The following is a 22,461-nucleotide window of genomic DNA, read 5'->3' as shown; positions in this document are numbered from 1 at the left end:
GGTCCCATAAGCCCCCGGCTCTCGCATAAACTGCGTTGCGACGTCATGTTATGTCTGTTGAAGGCGAACGATACGGCAATGTATTCCTCTTGACGAGCTCTACACGATGCGCTAATCAAAGTTTCAAAGTTGTGTTTCTTCTGCGTATTCTTCCTCGTTGCGCTTGGACGACATGACAACAGAATGATCCGCGCCAGGTGGGTCGTGGAGTTTATGTGCGCGGTGGGATGGAGTCGCCAAAAATAAATAAATTAATTACGGTTATGACTTGCCATAAGGTGTAACCCCAGCTCTTGAGAATTAGACACATCTGATTTACTGTCATGGAACAAACAATGACGTTTCGCTTCACGAGCTTGGAGCTTCTATATCATTCCTGCAGAAGTTTCGCCCCCGGTACGCGAAGCGGAATGTCTCTTGTCGTGCTTAGCAACACCCAGTACATCCCCAGAGCACATCGGAGCGATGAATTAGACTTAAGTCACAGATTCTAGGCCCGGCTAATTAATAGGTGTTTGCTAACAGCACTTACCCCACAGTCTGCATAAAGGTTACATGAAGGAGCTTTTGTACTCTTAGGTTTTTGCGGTAAAGTCACGTAGGTAAAAAATAAAATTAAAATTAATAAAAGTAAAATAAAAAATCACGACGTTTCGGAGGCAACACAAGCATCCGTCTTCAGGTGGAACCGTCACAGCACGATTGCTGTATCAAGTAAAGAGAAATTCCAAGAGACCCGACCTTTGTATATATACTGGTTAAGGGGGGGAGGAGCCAGGGTAGGCCCCTGGATCGGAGTTTTTTATTATTATGGTAAGGTTGGTGCAGCTGAGGCTGTTGTGGCTGAGGCTGCTGCTAGGACTGAGCCTTTTTCTTCTTGGTTCTTTCGGTAAAGTCACGTAGAATGGAAATAATAAAATAATAAAAATAAAACATAATAAAATAATACTCACGACGTTTCGGCCACAACGCAAGCAGCCGTCCTCAGGTGAAGAACAGGTCTGTCGAGAAGACAGAGTCTGAATGATACACTCCAGGCTTGGAGCGACTATTTAAGCTGGGATGGAGGGGGGAAGGGCGCCTTGACAAAATAATTTGCCTATCAATAGGAATTTAGCATATTTATGGGAAATGCAGATATGCGATTAGTACTACTTGTGAAATGCGTAGGAGGTTTGGCGGGGGGTTTAAAGTCATTATGCCCGTGCATTATGCAGGATTAGCAGCATCAAAGGGAGGGGATAGGGGTAACATTAATAAAGGGAAGGAATGTTAATAGTATGTAGCTGCAGTAATTTTGTAGACTGGTTGAGCTGGGAGCTTTTGTCTTTGTGCTCGTCTGTACGTTTGCTGCCCCCTGTCCGCCCTGTCCCCCCCTGACCCCACCACGTGTTCTTAGCGACTGGCGGTGTTCGTGGCACTGCTGGGCGGCGGGGTCCTCATGCTCTTCGTGGCCGTGTCCCTCCATCTGCCGCTCGTGTGGGATGTGGTGCGCACGGCCAGCCACCTCGACTCGGCCACCAATCCGGGAGTTTGCGACGAACCCTGCAGGTGGAGCTCCAGACGTTTTTTTTTCCCCCACACACGAATACCACTTGTTTAAAAAATATTGGCCAAACGTACTGATGTAGGGTCCTCGTGGAATTTTTTTTTCTTGAGACTCGATGAGGATTTCCCGGTGAATGGCATTACCAATTTTGTTATTATAAATCTGTTTCTCATGCATAGTCAAACAACATAGGCCCTTAAGTACTTAAATGTCATCGCAAGTTCATTACAATGACGCGTGCAGGTACAGAATCCGAATATTTATTTATCCTGGAGAAATCTGATGAGCTATGAAGCTCTTTTGCACAGGAGGGGCGGGTCAGAATTGGTGGAACCATGATGCACCTTCTCCATCGCCGGCCTTCTACTGTATAACAAGAGGTGGGCAAATTTGTTACGGGGCTTGTAATGCTTGTAATGCTTGTATCGGAGAACTTGTCTGACAACCGCAGAGAACACGAGCTTGAAACTGTACAGCCACCCCTGATTAAACCAAGATAGCAAATGTAGCCTCAAATAAAATGAGGATTCTACTGACAAATACTGTTGAGACTCATTGGGAATTTTCTTGATAGATTAATAATTGCAGCACTTTTATCGCTCCGCTGTTGGATGAAGTGCTCCCCTATGCCTCTTAGTTCAATGGGGGGCTGTTTGACCATACTTGGTCAATGCTGGTAAGTGCAGGTTGGTGACGAAGGTCTGCCTGGGACTCGTTCACATGTCACCCCCCACTGGTGGTGTGAGCTGCAGCCAGGAATTGACCTCGGGTCGTGCCACCCCATGAACAAAGTGAAATTAGAATTACGTCTCATTTGTGATTGTCAGCCCAGTCGCCCAATGTTTTTTTTTATCTTAACTTTGCATGTGACATCTCCGACAGCAAGTGTGTAATCAGATGTTTTTGGCCAATTTGTCGTGCGTCGAACCACTCGTTACAGAGCATGAAGGAGGGCTGTCCTTGCTTGAGTGAGAGGGGGCCTATCGGACCGGCTATCGAAGTAGTTCTTTGGTGTCATCCTCCGGGGCTGTCCACTTATGAATCGTACTGGCAAGTCTGCTGATAGTGAGAAATCGGGAACAAGATTTCCTCATGTGACGATATGACTGATAAACATGACGGACCTCGTGATAAATAGAGATGTTATGGATGATTTGCCAAATGTCCTAATACTTGTCACGTTATCATCAACAAACAAGTCTCCCCTTAAAATGGTGCTTAGAATATAATTTACATTTTTTACACCCAGAGTTTCCTTAAACTCCAAACGGTGTATATAACAACACACAAGGCACCGTCTACATATCTGCTAGACCTTTGGCTGTCGAGGGACTTCTGGGCAGTTTCGTGAGGCATCTGGGCAATCGGAGAGCGTTGTTGCGGTGGGTTCGCGCATTGCGCTCTGGACCCAGTGAGCCGAGTTCAAGCCCCAACCACGCGAGTGACCAATGACATCTCAACCGGTCCTGTTCCCCCTTCCTTCGGCAAACACACGCCGACCGGCGTGGCGAAGTATGGTCAAACGATCGTTGCTTTTTGATTATGACTGGCGATGTACAATAAGGAAGTGAACCCATTGCTTATCGGGGGTATTGTCAGCCCTCGAGGACCACATTCTTTCAGTTCTTTACATTTTCTTTTTATTTCTCTTCAAACTTTTTAACCCTGTTGTTCAGAACAAGCTCCAACTGGTGCAAAATGATGCAAGCGAAGAGCTCATTTTCACGCGTCGATCACAACACATTCACTCTGGTTCTCGGACACTGCGCTGGATTCTTGTGAAATTCCGTATTGATTTTACAATTTTCTTATTACTTATGAAGGCCCTTACAGCACCTTAAGTTTATGAATGCTGAACTTTTTGTAGTTCCTTCAAGTATTGCCAAATCGGGTGAGGCTGAGGGCCTTTTTTAGTTGTTACATTGCCCACCTCTGGAACTCTGACAAAATGCCGATGCATTTTTTTATTTGAAATGAAATTGAGAAACATACGAGTTTGTTAATGTTTGAGCTGGATGATATTGGGCAGTGCACCCGATATCATTAGTTGTCAGAAACTAAGCAGGCTTTGAGCCTGGATAGTACATGGATGGGTGACCCACCATCTGCAAGAGACCGGTGTAATAAGTATTATAGGCAACAGAGAGCAGTGCAGCATTGTCCAGCAATTCCTCGTTTAACGCGGTAGATGCGTACCTGAAAAGTGCCTCGTTTAGCGAGGAATTCTTGTATAAACATGACAGGGCGCAAACAATAAATGCCAACTTGAATCGCATTTTCACTATTAAATCAGCCTGCAGTCATCCCTTTGCGGAACAGAGAAACCGAGTTGAGGGTAAGCCGCCGTGCATCTTTCCCCGCGTGTACCCAGAATTCCCACCGCCCGGCCACGCAGCTCACGAAGGTGGTTCGTCGTCGACTGCTCAGAAACCGCGTTTAAACAGCGCGCGTTCCGCGTCACGCGTAAAGCGTTCCCCAATAGAAGAACCTCGTTAAAGCAAAAACGTTGTATATGGAGATGCGTTAATCGAGGACTCGCCAAACATTATTCTGCACTCCCACCTTCACCGGGCCACGCTGATCAGCATGGTGAAACACGGTCAGATATAATAATGATAATTGTTTTTTGACCCTTTTATCTGGCAACAAAACTGACACCTTTTTTACAAGGAGTCATGTTTGCATAGACCACAAAAAAGGTGTCAAAAAAAAGGTGTCAGTTTTTTTGCCAGATAAAGGGGTAAAAAAACAATTATATAGTTTTTTTCTTCTGGCAAATGAGGTTCCAATGGTGTAAATGCTTTACCCCGAGCTCTCATACTCTGATGGTGCATTGTCTTTGAGTTGTGCGCCTTTTGGCGTCATCTGGTCCAACACCATGTGAGACTAGGCTCTAAGGAAAGCTGTCTCGGGTGTGGACCAATCAATTTCAAGGACAGTGCATACATTATCAGAGTTATGTTTTTTGTTTGCATTACGACCACAGCTATTGTGGTCTATGCAAACATGACTCCTTGTAAAAAAAAGGTGTCAGTTTTGTTGCCAGATAAAAAGGGTAAAAAAACAATTATCATATTTTTTTTTCTTCTGGCAAATGAGCTTCCAATGGTACGGTCAGATATAATTCACAGCCCGCAAGGTATGGGGGGGGAGGCCCTCATCCAGCAGTGGATTGACAAAAGGGCTGTACATGCGCATAGTGTTGTCACTTACGACGCCGGCTCGGGTTGTAAGGCGCAGGTGAGCAACCGATCATTGCTTGTTTGGACACGGGAGACCTTGCGAGTGAAATGAATCGCTGGTGCTTGGCACATCGTCAACACGTGAATGTACAATGCAAGCAGGAACCCACACCTCGTGTACATGCTCATGTTACTACGGTGGGCTCACTGCAAAAGGGAGTGTTGTTTACTTGTAGGTTGTGTCCAGGAATGCTGCTGCAACCTGTTTTCATTGTCCCCTGCTAGGGGAATCATGTGATAGGTGCTTTAGGCTGAGAGATAAGTCGACTGCCATGTTTTGGAGCGATTCCAAAACGGTGAACACGTTTTACCTGGAAGTGTAACGTGATCCCCGTATCAATACCATGCACGCAATGATCCACACTTCGTGCGATTCTATGAGTTGTCAGTTTTAAGCTGGGGCACCGCGTTGCCAAGATGTTCACTACGTCGCCTGGTATACAGGAAGTCGTGGGTTCGATCCCCGACCCCTGTTGTGTATCTGGAGTTTGCGTGTTCTCCCCGTGGTCGCGTGGATTTTTCTCCGGGTCCTCTGATTTTTCCCTCCCACATTTACAAAATGTGCGTTTTGTAGAGTATTTGTCTGCAATATATTTCCACGTGATGAGCCACTTCGTTGAGCTACCATTTGTGGACAGGTCGCTTCTGAAAAAGAGCTATAGAATTTCGATTTAAAGCTTTCATGACTGCAGGGATTCATCTGCTTGGTTCTTTCGGTAAAGTCACGTAGAAGGGAAATAATAAAAATAAAACATAATAAAATACAATTCTCATGACGTTTCGGCCACAACGCAAGCAGCCGTCCTCAGGTGAAGAACAGGTCTGTCGGAAAGACAGCGTCTGAAATCCTTTCTTTCCGACAGCCCTGTTCTTCACCTGAGGACGGCTGCTTGCGTTGTGGCCGAAACGTCGTGAGAATTGTATTGTATTATGTTTTATTTTTATTACTTTATTATTTCCCTTCTACGTGACTTTACCGAAAGAACCAAGAAGAAGAGCTATAGAGCTCGGTGGGCCTTACCTGGTAAAATAAAAAAAATAGTTTAGTTCAGTTAAGCCTGGGCCTGCATGTCCTGCAGCAGGAGGAGAGTCGCCTCTCTTGCTGTGTGCACAAAGGCAAGCCAGGCGTGGCCGTTACCTCTCCCGATCACATATTGGACACGTTGTGCTAAGCAGCACTTGCCCCGACTGGTGAAACAACCTGACCACAAAAAGCCCCCTTGTCTCTCTCTCTCTCTCTTTTTAATGCTGAGCTGTAGTGTTAAACAAGCTTGACATGCCCTGAGGAAACGAGGCTTGTGAGAGGCAGTACGTTAAATCAGCAATGTGTTTTTCCCCGATGGGAGCTGTAGAGTGCTGTCTTGTGTAATGCTAAAGGCTTCCTTGAGAATCGCGCTATTGCACAGGTGGTTTTCTGATTATGTTGCCCAGTAAATTGATGCGTTTACAGAATCAAATACATTTTGCTTGGGCAGACAGTTTGCTGGCAAATAAATGTCTGTATTTACAGACCGTTTTGCCTGTGCTGTATGGATTTTTCTCTGCAGAACAATACTGTCATATGATTATGAATCAATAGTCAACCAAATGATATTCACTCAGGAAGGTCTTTCTTGAGTCTCCAGAACATATTTTTGAGGTCTCACATTCGGACAATTGGCCACTTCCCGTTAAACAGTGTTTGTGGTAGGAAAGTTACCCGTATGATTGCATAACAATCTCACAGCATATGACGAAATCTGCTTGTGACACCCTGCCGAGTGATTCCTCCATACGATGTATCCTACATCTGCAGCTTAGAGACGTAATTTTGACTGTTAAACAAGCTAAGTGGGCTTGGGCAGGACATGTCATTAGAAATTGGGTCCAAAGGCATCGCTTAATTGATTAATTGAAAAAAAACACCGCAACACCATTTCAAACTGGCAGACTTTTGCACATTTGCAGTCCGGCGCTACGTACACCTTTTTCTCCCGCAAGGACAGCTGCCACTGGGGGTTCCGTTGGCTAGATTACAGCAAAGCATTGGAATGGTTGAGATGTAAGGTGCTTGGAGTTGTCAAGGCGGTTTAAGTGAGTCGGCACTCAATTATCACGGTTGGCTACGTACGGTGCGAAAGAAGTTCCACATGCAAACATGACTGCCAGATAAATGCCGAAGCCTTATCCTTAGAGGGGGCGTTGGCCAGTGGTCGAGAATAATGACGGATTGGCAGGCAAAGGAAGGGACGCGCCCGAATACGCTTCCACCACAGATGTGCAGTAATGAAAGCAGCTCGAATGCAGGTGCTGGGTAGATTATTACAACGCAAGGCTGTGAGGTGACGTGACGATGACTTGGGGGGGGGGGGGAGGCCTTCATCTGGTATTGGATTGATTGAGTGATGATGACGATGCTGCCATCCTCCCCAATACTCGAGGCGTGAGTTGACGCGTGTTCCGTGCATGTGTGCTCGGTTTTTCTCGCCCGACCCGGCCGCAGCCTGGTGTTGGTGGAGAGCATCCCAGAGGGTTTGACCTTCCCCGATGGTTCGCCCGTGCACCCGTCCATCTTCCAGAGGTGGAGCGACCTCCTCCACACTTCCTCGCAGACCGTGCAGGTCGCATCCTTCTACTGGACACTGCGCGACTCCGACTTGCAAATCAACGAAAGCTCCGCAGCACAGGTAAGCAGCGGACTGCCGCACAATTCATTCCTTTAGAACTGCTTTTTTTGTGTTTAGTTTGTTGTCCTTTGATAAGCACGGTTGGCTACGTACCGTGCGAAAGATGTTCTGCATACATACATACATACGCATCCACACCGTTGCACAAAAACAAACGCAAGACTCCCTTGCTCAGGGCGCCACGGTGGCGAGATGTTAACTACCTTGCCTGGTATACAGGAGCGTGTGGGTTCGACCAGGACGCGTGGATTTTTCTCCTTGTCCTCCGGTTTTTCCCTCCACATTTATAAACATGTGTTTTGAGTATTTCGCTACTGTAAATTTCCACGTGGTAAGCCACTTCGTTGAGCTGCCATTTGTGGCCTGGTCACTTCTGAAAAAGGAGCTATATCGCTGTGGGCCTTACCTGGTAAAATAACCAAAAAAATGTTAGTTTATGTATGAGACAACAGTAATATTAGCTGGGCAGTGGTGGTGCCCGCAATGTCATCTAGCAAATATGGAGGCAGCGAGGGTTGGTGGAACGCACAAATGTTGTGATAAAACTCACTTGTGTGGGCGTCGAGGTTTCGTACCCTGGCTCGCTTTTATTAATTTAAATTTAATTTTTTACCTACGTGACTTGACCGAAAAAAACCTAAGAGTATGAATCCTTGCAGTCACGAAAGCTTCAAATCTAGAATCGCCAGAAGAAGGCGGCACAGCAAAACAATGTGCGGTCCACCTGTTCCTTCGGTATGTTAGAGTGTGATAAACAAAATAGCTATGTAGCTCACTTGGCCTTACCGTGTAAACTCAAAATAGTTACAATTATCCACTCCCTGATCCAACCAGCCACTTTTCGACTTCTAGACATTAGAGGCGGCGGGTGCCACCATTGAGCATTTATCAAGGCCGCAACCACACAATGGAATGTTGCGGTCAGTAATATTCCCCCAGCAGCTGTTTGTCTCCCCAGTGCTCATGGTTCATCAACTGTATGGTTGGTTACCAGTTAAATCGACCAATTTGAGGCCCAGGACAGGTTAATATAAAATGTGTCACTCATGAGCATGGCTATGAATTTAACCGAGGTCACCGCGCCGCGCTGCGCAATGTCTCCCAAAGCACGGCCAACAACAACAACCGCCGTTCACCGCCAAGTGGCGGTGACGTCACCACGGCGCTTGTACCAGGCTAGGTGCACCTCGAGGCCATGTGAAGTGTCGAATGGTCGCTGGCAGGACGTCATGCGACAGAGCCAGCCACGCACACGTACGCCCACGTAGACACATATTGCTGCTGATGAACATGTTTTACACCTGTTTACAAGCCACGGATAGAGAAGGGGGGGGGGTGTATGTTTTATCTTGGAGCATTGACAGACGTATGGTCGGACACATCTCAGTAAATTCCGATAGAAGGTTCATGAAAGTATATGATGTACTTGAATTTGTGGGAAGGACCTTCCAATCTTGTCACAAGCGAATGACAACACAAAGCAAAGCGTTGTTTCAACTTGCCCCATTCTTGGCCGTCGCTCCTCTTTTTTATGCACCAGCTCAGCGTTTCACCGATGTTGACTGAGCCCAAGATTGCTGTGTCGGCATTTAATCAGCTGGCTACAAAGACGCTTTGTGAAAACGATGTCTGACAACAGATTACGCTAATACTTCCCCCCACTCGTGGTTAACCTCAATTTCACGACGAAAAAGGAAACCAATGCATTGATGAGGGTTTTTTTTATTCTACTAAATTGTACCTTTTTTTTTGCCTTTGCCGGGTAAAGCCCGCTGAGCTACACAGCTCTTTTTCAGAAGTGACCTGGCCACAAATGATAGCTCAACGTGGAAATTTATGGCAGCCATATACTCTAAAAGCATGTTTATAAATGTGGAGGGAAAAAACGAGAGGACCCGGAGAAAAATCCATGTGACCACGGGGAGAACAATGCAAACTACAAATATACAGCAGGCGTCTGGGTCAGGATCGAACCCACGACCTCCTGTATACCAGGCGAGGGGGTTAACATCTCCTAGCCACCGTGGCTCCCCTATTCATCTCTACCTGTCTAGAACTCTCTTGGATTGCTCCGCAATGTTACGATGGCAACTGAATTACTTTCACGTAGAGTTGATTTCTATAATTCACGGCACTGCACTGTGATCCTAACAACCTTTCAACCCAGTAAGCTGGAGTTGTCTTAACAGCACATGAAGGTGCAGCCCTGCAATTGCCTGCTCATGGCATTGCTGGTGGAAGCTCTCTAGAGCCACTCGAGGGGGTATATGGCCTACTCTTCCACGTTAGCCAGATATCGACTGTGTTGAAACCATTTAGACGGCTGGGCGGACAGAGGCATGGGGGGGGGGAAGGAAATACAAAAACTTGCACCAATATTTCAACTGTGTGTATGTTGAAGTTATTTTGTGCCGTACGTAGCCAACCGTGCTAATCTGAGATGTGGGGGAAGGACAACAAACTAAACACAAAAATCAGTTCTAAAGAAATTACTTTTAAATCGAGATTTAAAAAAAAAAATGTTATTGCAACTCAACGCGAGCCCGGGGACAATACACTGATCGCAAAACGGGGGAGGCGAACAGAAACCCCGCGAACAGCAACCCCATTTCAGAGTTTTTAATCTAGATTATTTAACAGTCATTAGCTCCAGTGGCTTCCCAATATCGAAAGGAAGAGCGTTCCAGACGGCCGCAGAAGTGCATCAATAAACGCGCGATGTGGTGGGATAACGAAGTAAAATTTCCGACCTCTTTGGTGCCAGTCCAGTGTGTTCACCGTCACACCACGGCAGCATCCATCGCGACATTTAAACACGCAGTAAATGTAAACTCTGACCCTCATGTTGAAACATGTGTGATTTACCCCACCCCGCCTTGATGGCGCCGGATTGTCGTAGCTGTGGGGCACAGCTCCCCGCTGGCGCGGATGTCCACGTGCTGAGCGCACACCTCCGATTAGTACGGTTGGCTACGTACGGTGCAAAATTAATTCTACATACATACGTGCGTACGTGTGTGTGTGCGGTGCAGGGCAAGGCGGTGATGGATGCGTTCCTGGCTCTGCCGGCGCGGGGAGTGTCGCTCCAGCTGGCAACCGACGGCTCGTCCAACGCGCGCAAGCAGTCGCAGCCTGACCTCGCCGACCTCACCAGCAAGGGTGAGCTTCAGAGCTGGTTCTCCAGTTATCTAACCCTTCCCCGTTCCGATGACATACGTGTATGTCGTCAGTTTTTGCTCTGATTCCGTGTACGTTATCGGGATGGAACTGTAAAAAAACCTAAAATAACTTTATCGGTACCGAGGCTCCCACAAGGCCATGCGGGAGGGCGTGTGGCACAGTTTGGTGTCAGCTGTCATAGAGTGCGGTCGTGCCGCTACAGTTCTCTGCGGTATGCGCACTTTATTTTTTAATTGCGGGACTACGCCTCTCTAAATAAAATTAACGCTCACCGCTTGCATGTTCAGAGATTTAGCGGTGATCGGGACCCACCCACCCTGAAACTTGCAGACGTCTTGGAACGGAAAAGGGGTTAAGCAAACGATCACTCGATCAATTATATTATTGGTGCAATTCCCTGACTTATATATAACATAACATGAAAAATCGGCCCTCTGCCAGCAAAACTATCCATCTGTGAAACGTAGTGCCTTCTTGAAAGCCTCGTGCTAGAACAACGGAATAAATATCAAATGTGCTAAATTCTTATTTTATGAATAGGTGTGGCTTGATTACGTCATTGGCATAATCAGCCGCGTCACGCTGAGTTTTGATTGTCGGGGTGGCCACCATTAATAAATGGGTCCCAAGAATTGACCGGGGAAAGAGTATTTAATTACACCTCATATGAATATTAACTGGTGCTAAATTATTGTGCAAACAAGTGCAGTCACCCAGTCATGGTGATAAATTAATCCTATTTTCCCACTCGCAAGCATGCACATAAACTGGAGTAAAGTCAGCTGATGAATGTGGAAAACAAGATCTGCCAGTAGCTAAACCCACGCCACGAACGAGATGGTATAACGAGACAAAACAGAATCCATTCTTAAATCCATCGTGACACGGAACGCTGACAATTTTTCAAACCACCGGGGGGATTTTATCTGCTGTACTGCCATCTACTGCCAACGTGGTGGCTCTGCGTGTGGGCATTTAACACGATGTATTGCGCGCACAGTGCACTCACGCCCGTCCGCGTTGGCAGTGGTGCACATCTAATACACTCGTGAACGACAGACACTGCCTTGAGAGAAAAGATATATATACGGCGACGTTTTGGGCTATGGCCCTTCATAACACTATCTCCAAAGTGCTGGATTACACACCAGCGTACTCTCGCATGAGTTAACTTGGTTCATTGACCAATGGCATTTTTTTTTTTATAAATTGTGATCTGCCAAGGCCCATTTATCTTTGATAAGATTGCATGTGTTGCGTTGATGATACAAATGAATTTCATAATCAACGATTTTTGGGTTTAGATCGCGTTATTTATAAATGTGTCGTAACCCTCCACCACCCGACACGGCCAATCAGTAAAAAAGTGTCACGTTGACAAAGGACAAATAGTTCACTGCTTTAGCCCACCGGTGTGTTGAAGCGTGAAACCACAACATTTACAATTTGAGTACGACGTTTCGCTGGTAATTGCATCCAGCATCATCGGGCAATTCGCCAGAATGGTGAGGCTCTGCTGTGTCTCCCGTTCTTATATAGAGCAGCAGCAGAGTGACGTCATCATTAACTCATTAACTCATCAGGTGCAAAGATTCAAGGGGGGAGTGATTGTAATTATATACTAGATTAGTAATCAGGCTGTTGTTACGATGCGAGTTGTAGATTAGTAATCATTTGGAATGTGTTTTATTGTGATTATGCTACATTAGTAATCAGTTAGTGTTTGTTTCCCTTATAAGGAATTGTAATGTATCGTATTTAATAATACGCTTCCAGGCCGCACTAAGCCTGTAGCTGTCTGAGCGATTAAAGTTATTTCTGTTTCTCTCAATTTCAATCGATTCTCTAATTAGTCTTTGCCAGTAGTAACTAGTTTTACACAACACTTCCACGTTGTCAAAATCAATTGAGTGTCCCTGTTGGCATGCATGTTGAACAATATTGGTCGCGAAAGCCTACGTGTTAAACTGACAAATGAATTTCTCCGCTGCGTGCCGATGGGGCTTGTGCCGTGTGTGCCGAGTGGTAGTGTCACGAACTCGGCGATCCGAGTTTGATTCCCGCTCACGGCCAACATTAGTGACGGTAATCTGAACCCGGTCCTGGGCCTCCCCTAGGTCGCCTCGGCCTCAAATGAGTACCTGGTGCAGTGTGTAAACATCGCCACTAGGGAGACAAAGGCGGCCGGGCGTGGTGCTGGCCACCCAACCCCCTCGTGTGCCGTGTCAACCTTCATAGGTGCTCGTTAACAGCACTTGCCCCGACGAGTCTGTTCAGGCTACACGGGGGATCTTTGTTTGTCCTCGTTTGTGCCGGGGCTCCCACGTGGGCAGGTGCCAACCTGAGCTACGTGGATTTCTCCACGCTGACGGGCGGTGTGCTGCACACCAAGCTGTGGGTGGTGGACGACACGCACACGTACGTGGGCAGCGCCAACATGGACTGGAGGTCGCTCACACAGGTGCGGGCGCCAGCGTGCTGCTGCGCTTTTTCCTCCTCTTGTTGTTCCTCGCGTAGCGGCAGCCGCTTGATATGAGCGGTCGTCGTCATCATTGTTGGGCGCCACGGTGGCGAGATGTTAACTACCTCGCCTGGTGTACAGGAGGTCACGGGTTCGATCCCCACCCTTTTGACGCCTGTTGTATATTTGGAGTTCTAATGTTCTCCCCGTGCTCGCTTGGATTTTTCTCCGGGTCCTCGGGGTTTTTACCTCCACATTTAGAATCGACGTGCCTCGACAGTATTTGGCTGCTATAAATTTCCACGCGATAAGCCACTTCGTTGAGCTGTCCATTAGTGGCCAGGTCGCTTCTGAAAAAGAGCGACAGAGCTCAGTGGGCCTTACCTGGTAAACTAAAAAAATGTTTACACTTTTAGTCAAATGGTTTATCATCGCCTTCGGATACTTGATGCACAAATGGAAAATGAAAAGCTCTGGCAGCGCACAGAACAGACCGTGGAGCATAGAATGTTACTCGGTGCCCGATTCGTAAATACGGAGGAGGCATCGTCACCGCGGTTGCGCTTTGCTACTCCTGACGTCATTATCTGGCTCAACCACCTCAATTAAAAATCACACTTGTTGCTCTCCGTCGGCATCAGTCGTCGTCATATGAAGAAGAGGAACAAGATCATCCGTGCCGTCGGCCGTAATCTGTCTCCTGTCTCCAATGTCTCGTGGTCCTGTGTGATGCAGCAATCGGTCTCGCTCCTGCTTATAATCTAATCTCAAGTGAGCCAATCTCGTATTCATCGTGTTTGTGTTAATTCCCACGTAACGGTTCATGTTGCATTAGTTGATTTTATAATAGGGGCTTGGATAGTCGGATCCATGAGCAGTGACTCCCATGTCGATGTGGGTAAAAGGAGTTTTAAACCTAAATTGGAATCTCTTTTATTAATAACTGTTTTTTGTCTTTAGCTTGTTGTCCTTCCCCCGCACCTCCGATTAGCACGGTTGGCTACGTACAGTACAAAAGAAGTTCAACACAAAAGACAAAGATCCCCGTAGCGGCTTAACAGACTGTAGGGGCAAGTGCTGTTAGCGAGCACCTATGAAGGCCGGAGCAGCACACGAGGGGGTGGGTGGCCAGCAACCGCACATGTCCGCCTTTTGTCTCCCTAGTGGTGATGTTTACATACTACACCAGGTAGTGATTTGAGGCTGAATCGACCTAGGGGAGACCCAGGATCGGTTCAGATAATCATCACTGGTATTGGCCGCGAACCGGAATTGAACTGGGGTCGCCGCTTTCGTAGCACAGCGCGTTAACCGCTCCCCACAAGTTCAACGCACGTACGTACGTACATCGGTCAAAATCTCGTCTACAAACTGCCGGGCCCGCGAGCCCGCCACCCGCCCACCCCTCCCCCACGTGCCTTTTGTGCGCGGTGCCGGCAGGTCAAGGAGCTGGGCGCCGTCGTGTACAACTGCAGCTGCCTGGCGCGCGACGTGCAGAAGATCTTTCTGCAGTACCGCGCCCTGGCCGGTCAGAAAACCATCCCCGCCGTGTGGCCTTCGCAGTTCAGCACATCCTTCAACCGGCACACGCCGCTGCACGTCCGCCTCGACGGCACGCCCGCCGAGGTCTACGTCTCGGTGAGCTCCCGGCGGCGCTCGTGCCGCGGCCGTGGTGACGCAATCGCCGAATTTCGGTGGCATTTAGAATCGACGTGCGTTCGGCCGCTTTGAATTGCCACGTCACGATGAGCCACTTCGTTGAGGTGACATTTGTGATGGCCAGGCCGCTTCTGATAAAGAGCTAAATAGCTCGGTGGGCCTTCCCTTGTATAATAAAAGAGTTTGTCACCCAGGTGCAGGGGCAACGCAAGAGAGATGCTAAATATTTATACTGGAGGAGGAATCCGATGAGCTATGAAGCTCTTTTTTACAGATGTCCAGTAGGGGCGGGTCAGAACATTACTGTCTTCTGCCAGACATGCACATGCCTCTGTTGTGTGCAGTAATGTTTTTACTGGTAGGAACCTCCTGGTTACACCAGCCCACAGGGGATTATTGTGTCCGTTGTGCAGGGAGGGCCTGGGTGGGGAGGGAGGGGCTGGGTGGGGAGGGGCTGGGTGGGCTGGGTGGGGAGGGGCTGGGTGGGGAGGGGCTGGGGAGGAGCTGGGTGGGGGGTGGGAGGGGTGGGGCTGGGTGGGGAGGGGCTGGTCACCCCGTGGTGCCCTTATAAAACTCAACGTTTAACCTACTCACGCCGGCTTGTGCCCGCCCTCACAGTCGGGCATATTTGCAGAATACACCACGCCGCCGTTAACCCTGGCCATTGACCGAGCAACCCAACGTGTTCCTACCAGCTCCCTCCGCAGGAATGTGTTTTAATGGGTAAACCATTGACCCCGACGGTGCGTGCGTGCGCTTGTGTGCGTGCGTGTGTGTACACAGAGCTCCCCAATGTCACTGTGTGCTACGGGCCGCACCGATGACTTGGTGGCCATTGTGAACCAGATAAACCACGCCAGCAAGTTTGTGTACGTCGCCGTCATGGACTACTTCCCCACGTCGCGCTATGAGAAACACCGCAGGTACGCGTGCCACCCAATAAGCCTGCAACCAAAACCGCCCAGAATGCACCCAATCTCATCAGATCTCAGAAGCTAAGCGGGCTAAGAGCCTGCATAGCACTTGTATTGGCAACCTCCATGCAGAGTTACACGGTGGTGAGATGTTAACTACCTCGCCTGGTATATAGGAGGTCGTGGGTTCGATCCCGACCCTGACACCTGCATATTTGGAGTTTGCGTGTTCTCCCCGTGGTCACGTGGATATTTCTCCAGGTCCTTCGGTTTTTTCCCTCCAGATTTAGAATCGACATCACGCGCTTAGATTTATTTGGCTTCTATAAATGTCCACGTGAATAAGCCACTTCGTTGAGCTACGATTTGTGGCCAGGTCGCTTCTGAAAAAAAGAGCTACGTAGCTCAGTGGGCCTTACCTGGTAAAATACAAAAGAGTTTAGTTTGTAGCGCAACGTGCAGCGCTTTATCTGCTACGCAGCGTTCTAACCGCTACGTTTCCGTCGTCGCCCCGGCAAGGTTCTGGCCGAAGATTGACGACGCGCTGCGCAAGGCGGCGTTTGAGCACAGCGTGCAGGTGCGCGTGATGGCGAGCTGCTGGAATCACACGGACCTCGCCATGTTCTCCTTCCTGCAGTCGCTGAGCGCGTTCAGCGGCGCCCTGAAACACGGCAAGATCGAGACGGTGAGGGGCTTGGCGCCGCGTGGGGCGACGGCAAACGGACGCTCGCACGCACGCGCGGTGGCTGCTCCCGCTGCTGTTAACAAAGCACATGAGCCACAGCCGCTAGAGGCATTGTGAATGCCACATTCACTCTTTTTGAGCTTTCTTTTACAATATACTTTTGTCGTTGTCCATCAACCTTATGCCGATCGCGTCAGGAGATAAAGTATCCGTTTGCGTCTCTCGGCAAGCACACGGGGTGTTTGAGAACGGCACACAGAAGCAGATATCATTGAGCCACCGCCGAAATTGTTTGTTCGAGTAATGTTTGTCGCATGATTGTACAACCGTTATTTAAATTCTCACAGATGGAATGTAGCCAAGGACCACAGTTATGGGTTTGTTGTTTGTTTTATTGGTAACTCTCTGCACTTGAGAATCCGGAATAATCAGAGGCGGTTGCCTGGATCGAACCCAGATTTCAGCTGTGCCATCTTGGTGTGACTATCATTGATTTACGAGGCGGGAAAGTAATTCATTGCCCAGTAGACGCACACCAAGCCTATTATGTCCTGGGCTGTCCATCATAAGCTCGAAGCTGTGGCGATGCATACGCACGTATTGGCTTACAGTAAAATCCGGTAGATGAGGCATGTAACGAACCCACCTCTCTGCAGTGATTTGATGGAATTGGTATGTAATAGGGTTGGACTAACAAATTGATTCATTGTTTCATCTTTTATAGTATCGTTGGTATTGAAATCTATTTTCCTCTCTTGTAGTCCTGTTTTTTCCTTTGCGTATAATTTGAATAATTATCAACAGGGCTGTATATGTCCACGTTATTGTTGCTTTGGAAAGGTTTAGGATATCTTCACTCCCTTGCCTGGTATTGCAGGAGGTCGTGGGTTTAATCCCGACCCTGAAGCCTGTATATTTGGAGTTTGCATGTTCTCCCTGTGGTCTCATGGATTTTTCTCTGAGTTCTCTAGTTTTTCCCCTCCACATTTATAAACACGCGTTTAGAATATTTGCCTCCGGTAAATTTTCACACAATAACCCACTTTGTTGAGCTATTATTTGTGGCCAGGTCACTTCTGAAAAAGGAGCAATATCGCTGTGGGCCTTATCTGTTAAAAATAAAAAGTAAAATAGTTTGTATGAGACAACACTAATATTAGCTGGGCAGTGGTAGTGCCCGCAATGTCGTGCAGCAAATATGGAGGCAGCGAGGGTTGGTGGAACGCACAAATGTTGGGAAAAACCCACTTCTTGGTTCTTTCGGTAAAGTCACGTAGACCTGTTCTTCACCTGAGGACGGCTGTTTGCGTTGTGGCCGAAACGTCGTGAGAATTATTTTATTATGTTTTATTTTTATTATTTTATTACTTCCCTTCTACGTGACTTTACCAAAAGAACCAAGAAGATGAATCCCTGCAGTCACGAAAGCTTTAAATCGAAATAAAAACCCACTTCTGTGGGCGTCGAGGTTTCGTACCCTGGCTCGCCAGAAGAAGGCGGTACAGCAATAAAATGTGCAGTCAACCTGTTCCTTCGATATGTTAGAGTGTTTCCCCCTCACAGAAGTAGAAGTGGGTTTTCTCCCAGGTGCACTAGTTTTCTGCCGCATGTTAACACTCATTAATTGGTCGAAAACACATTGATATCGAGAGGACTGCAGAGCTTGGAAAAAACATTAGTGGCGGCTCATCACCTTTCCACTTATCTGTGGTTCTTCCTCGTGCCTCCCGAGTCATTCTCTACGGGAGGGAGCGAAACGATGCGCGCGTTACAAGTTGAAGTTATTCTTTTTATTCGTGTGGCCAAAAATGTAGGATCATTGCCATTTGGTTTTGTGCGTGTGTGCGTTTGTATGGGGCAGAAATTTTTCGTCGTGCCTTCGACGGAGGCTCAGAAGAAGATCCCATACGCCCGTGTGAATCACAACAAGTACATGGTGACGGACAAGATCGCCTACATCGGTATGGACAGCGCCACCACCTGTCTCACGTGTGGAATTCTTACTCTCGTCATGCATCATTTAAATCGGGTGGTGGCGGTGCAGCAAAGTCCACTGTTGTACTGTACTTCAGTGCTGCCACGCTCCTATGCTTTCCACCATCACTAGCATGGTCATGCACGGTCAAATAACTCCCACTGCTTCTCCACATGGCTGCGCAGTCGATTGACAAAAGGGCTGTACATGTGCACGACGTTGACATGTCAGTTATAGATGTGGTGCTCGGTAGACTGTTACCAGGGTGTTGTGCATCTCATGAGGGTCAGGTGACTTTGGTAGACGATTGCTTCCGTGTACCGCCTTACCCTGTTGTGGGTGCCAATGGCCTCTGTGAGGCTCTTGTCAGGAAATGCCCTACGCCAGGTGCTTACACTGCAATCGGAATTCCTTCGGCTGTAATTTCTTGAAGCCCAGGTGCAGGCGCTGCACTAAGCTGTAGGATCTAGCAGGGATGAAGGAACTGACGAGGTGGTGGCATCAATAGCCTTGTCTCTTGATGCTGTATTGGTCTCATCCAGGGGCGGTAACCTACGGTTCCTGAAGGACTGCTTCACGACGTTATTGATTAAGGACCACTGTCTTGTATCCACATGCATTGTGGCTCTTGAAATATGTTTTTCTTTACCAAATTCGAACAAAAATAACTCGTTACTTTGGTTGCTGACCCCTTGGTCTTATCCTATCGACGCAGCAGCGCCGCTGTGATGTGGCACGAAGGAGACATCACAGAGCTACACCCCGCTGGTCCTGACGCGGTTTTATCTGGCTTGACCGCCTGAATGTGAAATTGTTGTAGTTGTTGTTCTGCATCGACATCAGCCGTACGAAAGACACTAGAGGGCAGTGTAGCGGTACCCATTGTACTGCGGTTGTATTATCACACCTCCCACGCCCATGCTCCCCCATCTTCAAGCCAGCGTGGTGACGTATGGCCAAATTACCCCCACGAATCCACATGGTGTGGGGGAGGCCGTCACACATGCATACACGCGTGTACCAGCACACATTTGTGGGGAGTGATAGTGGAGTGGTTAGCACGCTGCGCGATGAACCCAATCACCCGAGTTCGATTCCTGGTCATGGCCAACACCAATGACGATTATGTAAACCAGTCCTGGGCCTCCCCTAGGTCGACTCGGCCTCAAATGAGTACCTGGTGCGGTGTGTAAACATCGCCACTGGGGAGACAAAGGCGGTCATGCGTGGTGCTGGACACCCACCCCCTCGTGTGCCGTGTCAGCCTTCATAGGTGCTACTCGCTAATATTACTTTCCCTGAGAGTCTGTGAAGGCTATACGGGGGATATTTTTATGTAAACGAGTGTTGCGGGAGCAGTGACGCATTGCTCTAAGAACCTGGGGACGAGTTGGATTCCTGCTCAACCGAGTGTCGAATATTTAAACCAGTCCTGGGCCTCACCTAGGTCGCCTTGGCCTTAATTGAGTACCTGGTGCAGTGTATAAGCACTAGCTAGCACTGGGGGAGACAGTCCACCGGACGTGGTGTGTACCAACTATCCCCCTCGTGCAACGCTGGCCTCCGCAGCTAACAGCACTTGCCCCAGCAGTCTGTTCAGTGCTATACGTGGGATCCTTGTACATGCGTGTGGATGTTGAATGTAAGGGGGGTAATCCTAAATTGCCTTTGGTGCGCGCCATCGCCGCAGGAACCTCCAACTGGTCGGAGGACTACTTCAGCGACACGGCGGGCGTTGGGCTGCTCGTGAACCAAACGGCAAGCGTGGGACGCGGCGTCACCGTGCAGGAGCAGCTGCGGGACGTGTTCCTGCGCGACTGGAATTCCCCGTACGCCATCAGCCCAACTTCGCTCGCCGATCTCCAGGCCAAGTGCGGAGTCTGGTGACCGACGCTTCTCCGCCCGCGCCACCGCACACCACTCCCCCCCCCCCTTTATTTCCCCTCCGCCAACTGGAGACTTGCCGAGCGTGGTCCAGCGTGGTCAATGGCAGGCGAGGGTGTCGATGTGTGGCTTTATTGGTGCGACGCTAAACTCCGTGATGGGGGGAGGGGAGGCCTTCATCCAATAGTGGATTTATCATGGCTGATGATAATGGCCTGGTATGGCGACATTTTTAAGCCAGCTGTGTTGGAGGTGAATGGTTATGAGTGCACAAGTTAACTTCCTCTTTGTTACCCTGGAAATAAGTTGGCATGAATACAGAAAAGTAACTTCGGTGTGGGTTATTGAGTCTGTATATAACTTAGCGTCCAACCCTGTTTAAATCGCTCTGGTATCATTAACATGAAAGACTGTGCTGCTTTTATCTCGTATCGCATGCGAAACATAAGTGATGTAATTAAAACGTCCTACACATTTCACATCCTAAAAAACCCAAACTTTTCTTGATTTTTTTAACTAAGAGGTACTAGATTTATTTTATGAATGATTGAATGTGGAGTTGTGTAGTATCCCTTACAACTCAATTGCACAAATCCATATACTGTATGTAAAATCTCAATCGATGTCGTCGTTAATTGTTAAGGGAATTGTCATTTTGAGTATTTGCACTCGTGAAGCTTTAACATTGAAGGGAAATGAAGTAAAGATGTCTGCGCACACACACACTTGGGTTTCCATTTCAGTTGTCAAATTGTTTCTTTGTGTATGGCTTTTATACAGGGTGATCCATTTACTGGTAGGAACGAAATGAACCAGCCTACAATAGATTATATCGTCCGTCCGTCCGATGTCCGATTAGGTGTAGCAACATCGCCCCCTACTGCAAACACTTGGCAGGACCCTACAAAAACCTTTAGACTCAGTGACGCTTTCCTGGCTAAACAAGTGTAACATTCCCTTGTAATTCCCTGAGATAGTTTTTTAATTCCCTGAGATAGTTTTTAATTAAAACATTTAAATTAAAAATTAACTCACAGCGGCCTAAAGCCTACAGCTAGGCCTAAAGCCTAGAACTAGGCCTCAAACTCTCCCTTCGTATCGGACCCCCGCGTGTGTGAAATGGAGTTAATGTTTAACAATGTTACATTCCCTGATGTTTTTAAATAGAAACATTTACATTTAAAGCTTTTACATTAATAATTAAAACATATAAATTACTAATTAACTCACAACAGCCTAAAGCCTACAGCTAGGCCTAAAGCCTAGAACTAGGCCTCAAACTCTCCCTTCGTATTGTCCGATTAGGTGTAGCCACATCGCCCCCTACTGCAAACACTTGGCAGGACCCTACAAAAACCTTTACACTCAGTGAGGCTTTCCTGGCTAAACAAGTGTAATAATACATTGTGTTTATATTCTTTGGTTATTCGTTCCTACCAGCCCACCCCACAGGGACCTGTTATAGTTGGCCCACTGATGGCCAATACTCATTCATTTTTCAGAAGGTGATTGGATGTTGTGAAAGCAATGAAGATGTTCTGGTGTAGAAGGGAAATAATAAAGTAATATAAATATTAAACAATAAAAATGCTCACGATGTTTTGACTGCAGCACAAGCAATCATCATCAGGTGTGAAATCCACAGCAAGAAAATTTGAAAAAAAGTGGCGGTTTGTCCTAACGTCATCACCACAGACAGCGATTTGACAGTTGGCCAGATCGACGAGTTCATGATGATTGCTTGTGCTGCAGTCAAAACATCGTGAGAATTTTTTTTGTTTTATATTTGTATTTATTATTTCCCTTCTACGTGACTTTACCGAAAGAACCAAGAATATGAATCCCTGCAGTCACGAAAGCTTGAAATAAAAACATGTTCTGCTGTATTGAGATTGGTTTGAGAGACTGAGGATTACAATAGATTGTTGCGATGTGAAGTTTTCTCCATCTCCCTCATTACTTTTGGTGTATCTACATATGGATCACCATATTTCGATTTCAATACACAGGGTTCTACTTCTTGATGGATATCCAGCAGACATTGGCTTTGTTGACATTTACTGTAGATGCAAAACACAAGTGTTGGATCGGATGTTGTGGACCGAGTTTCATATCAGAGCGTAATAGCATGCACACCACACCTCAATGGCACAATCAGAACAGAAAGCAATTGCATGATGGTGTCACAGTTGTGGTCATGTCTAAGGGTTATGACAAGGTGGGCATGTGGGCAGAGGCATAAACCC

The 22,461-nt window shown here is 47.7% G+C and overlaps 1 protein-coding gene across 1 annotated transcript in view; it reads left to right on the top strand.

The window, feature by feature from the left end:
* The window catches only part of LOC144723630 (5'-3' exonuclease PLD3-like), a 31,394-nt gene extending 10,454 nt beyond the window's left edge, over nucleotides 1–20,940 (top strand). Inside the window, exons 3-11 of the mRNA XM_078602511.1 lie at nucleotides 1,400–1,551; nucleotides 7,274–7,457; nucleotides 10,490–10,616; nucleotides 12,971–13,098; nucleotides 14,539–14,736; nucleotides 15,541–15,680; nucleotides 16,191–16,356; nucleotides 18,218–18,317; nucleotides 20,022–20,940. Coding sequence (XP_078458637.1) covers nucleotides 1,400–1,551; nucleotides 7,274–7,457; nucleotides 10,490–10,616; nucleotides 12,971–13,098; nucleotides 14,539–14,736; nucleotides 15,541–15,680; nucleotides 16,191–16,356; nucleotides 18,218–18,317; nucleotides 20,022–20,218 — 1,392 coding nt within the window. The 3' untranslated portion in view covers nucleotides 20,219–20,940. The remainder of the gene's footprint in view (nucleotides 1–1,399; nucleotides 1,552–7,273; nucleotides 7,458–10,489; nucleotides 10,617–12,970; nucleotides 13,099–14,538; nucleotides 14,737–15,540; nucleotides 15,681–16,190; nucleotides 16,357–18,217; nucleotides 18,318–20,021) is intronic.
* The last annotated feature ends 1,521 nt before the right edge of the window (nucleotides 20,941–22,461 follow it).

Source organism: Lampetra planeri, chromosome 18, assembly GCF_965212315.1.
Source record: "Lampetra planeri chromosome 18, kcLamPlan1.2.h2, whole genome shotgun sequence".
Lineage (NCBI taxonomy): Eukaryota > Metazoa > Chordata > Hyperoartia > Petromyzontiformes > Petromyzontidae > Lampetra > Lampetra planeri.
The sequence above is the reverse complement of the archived record's forward strand: the minus strand, read 5'-3'. Positions and strand labels throughout refer to the sequence as shown.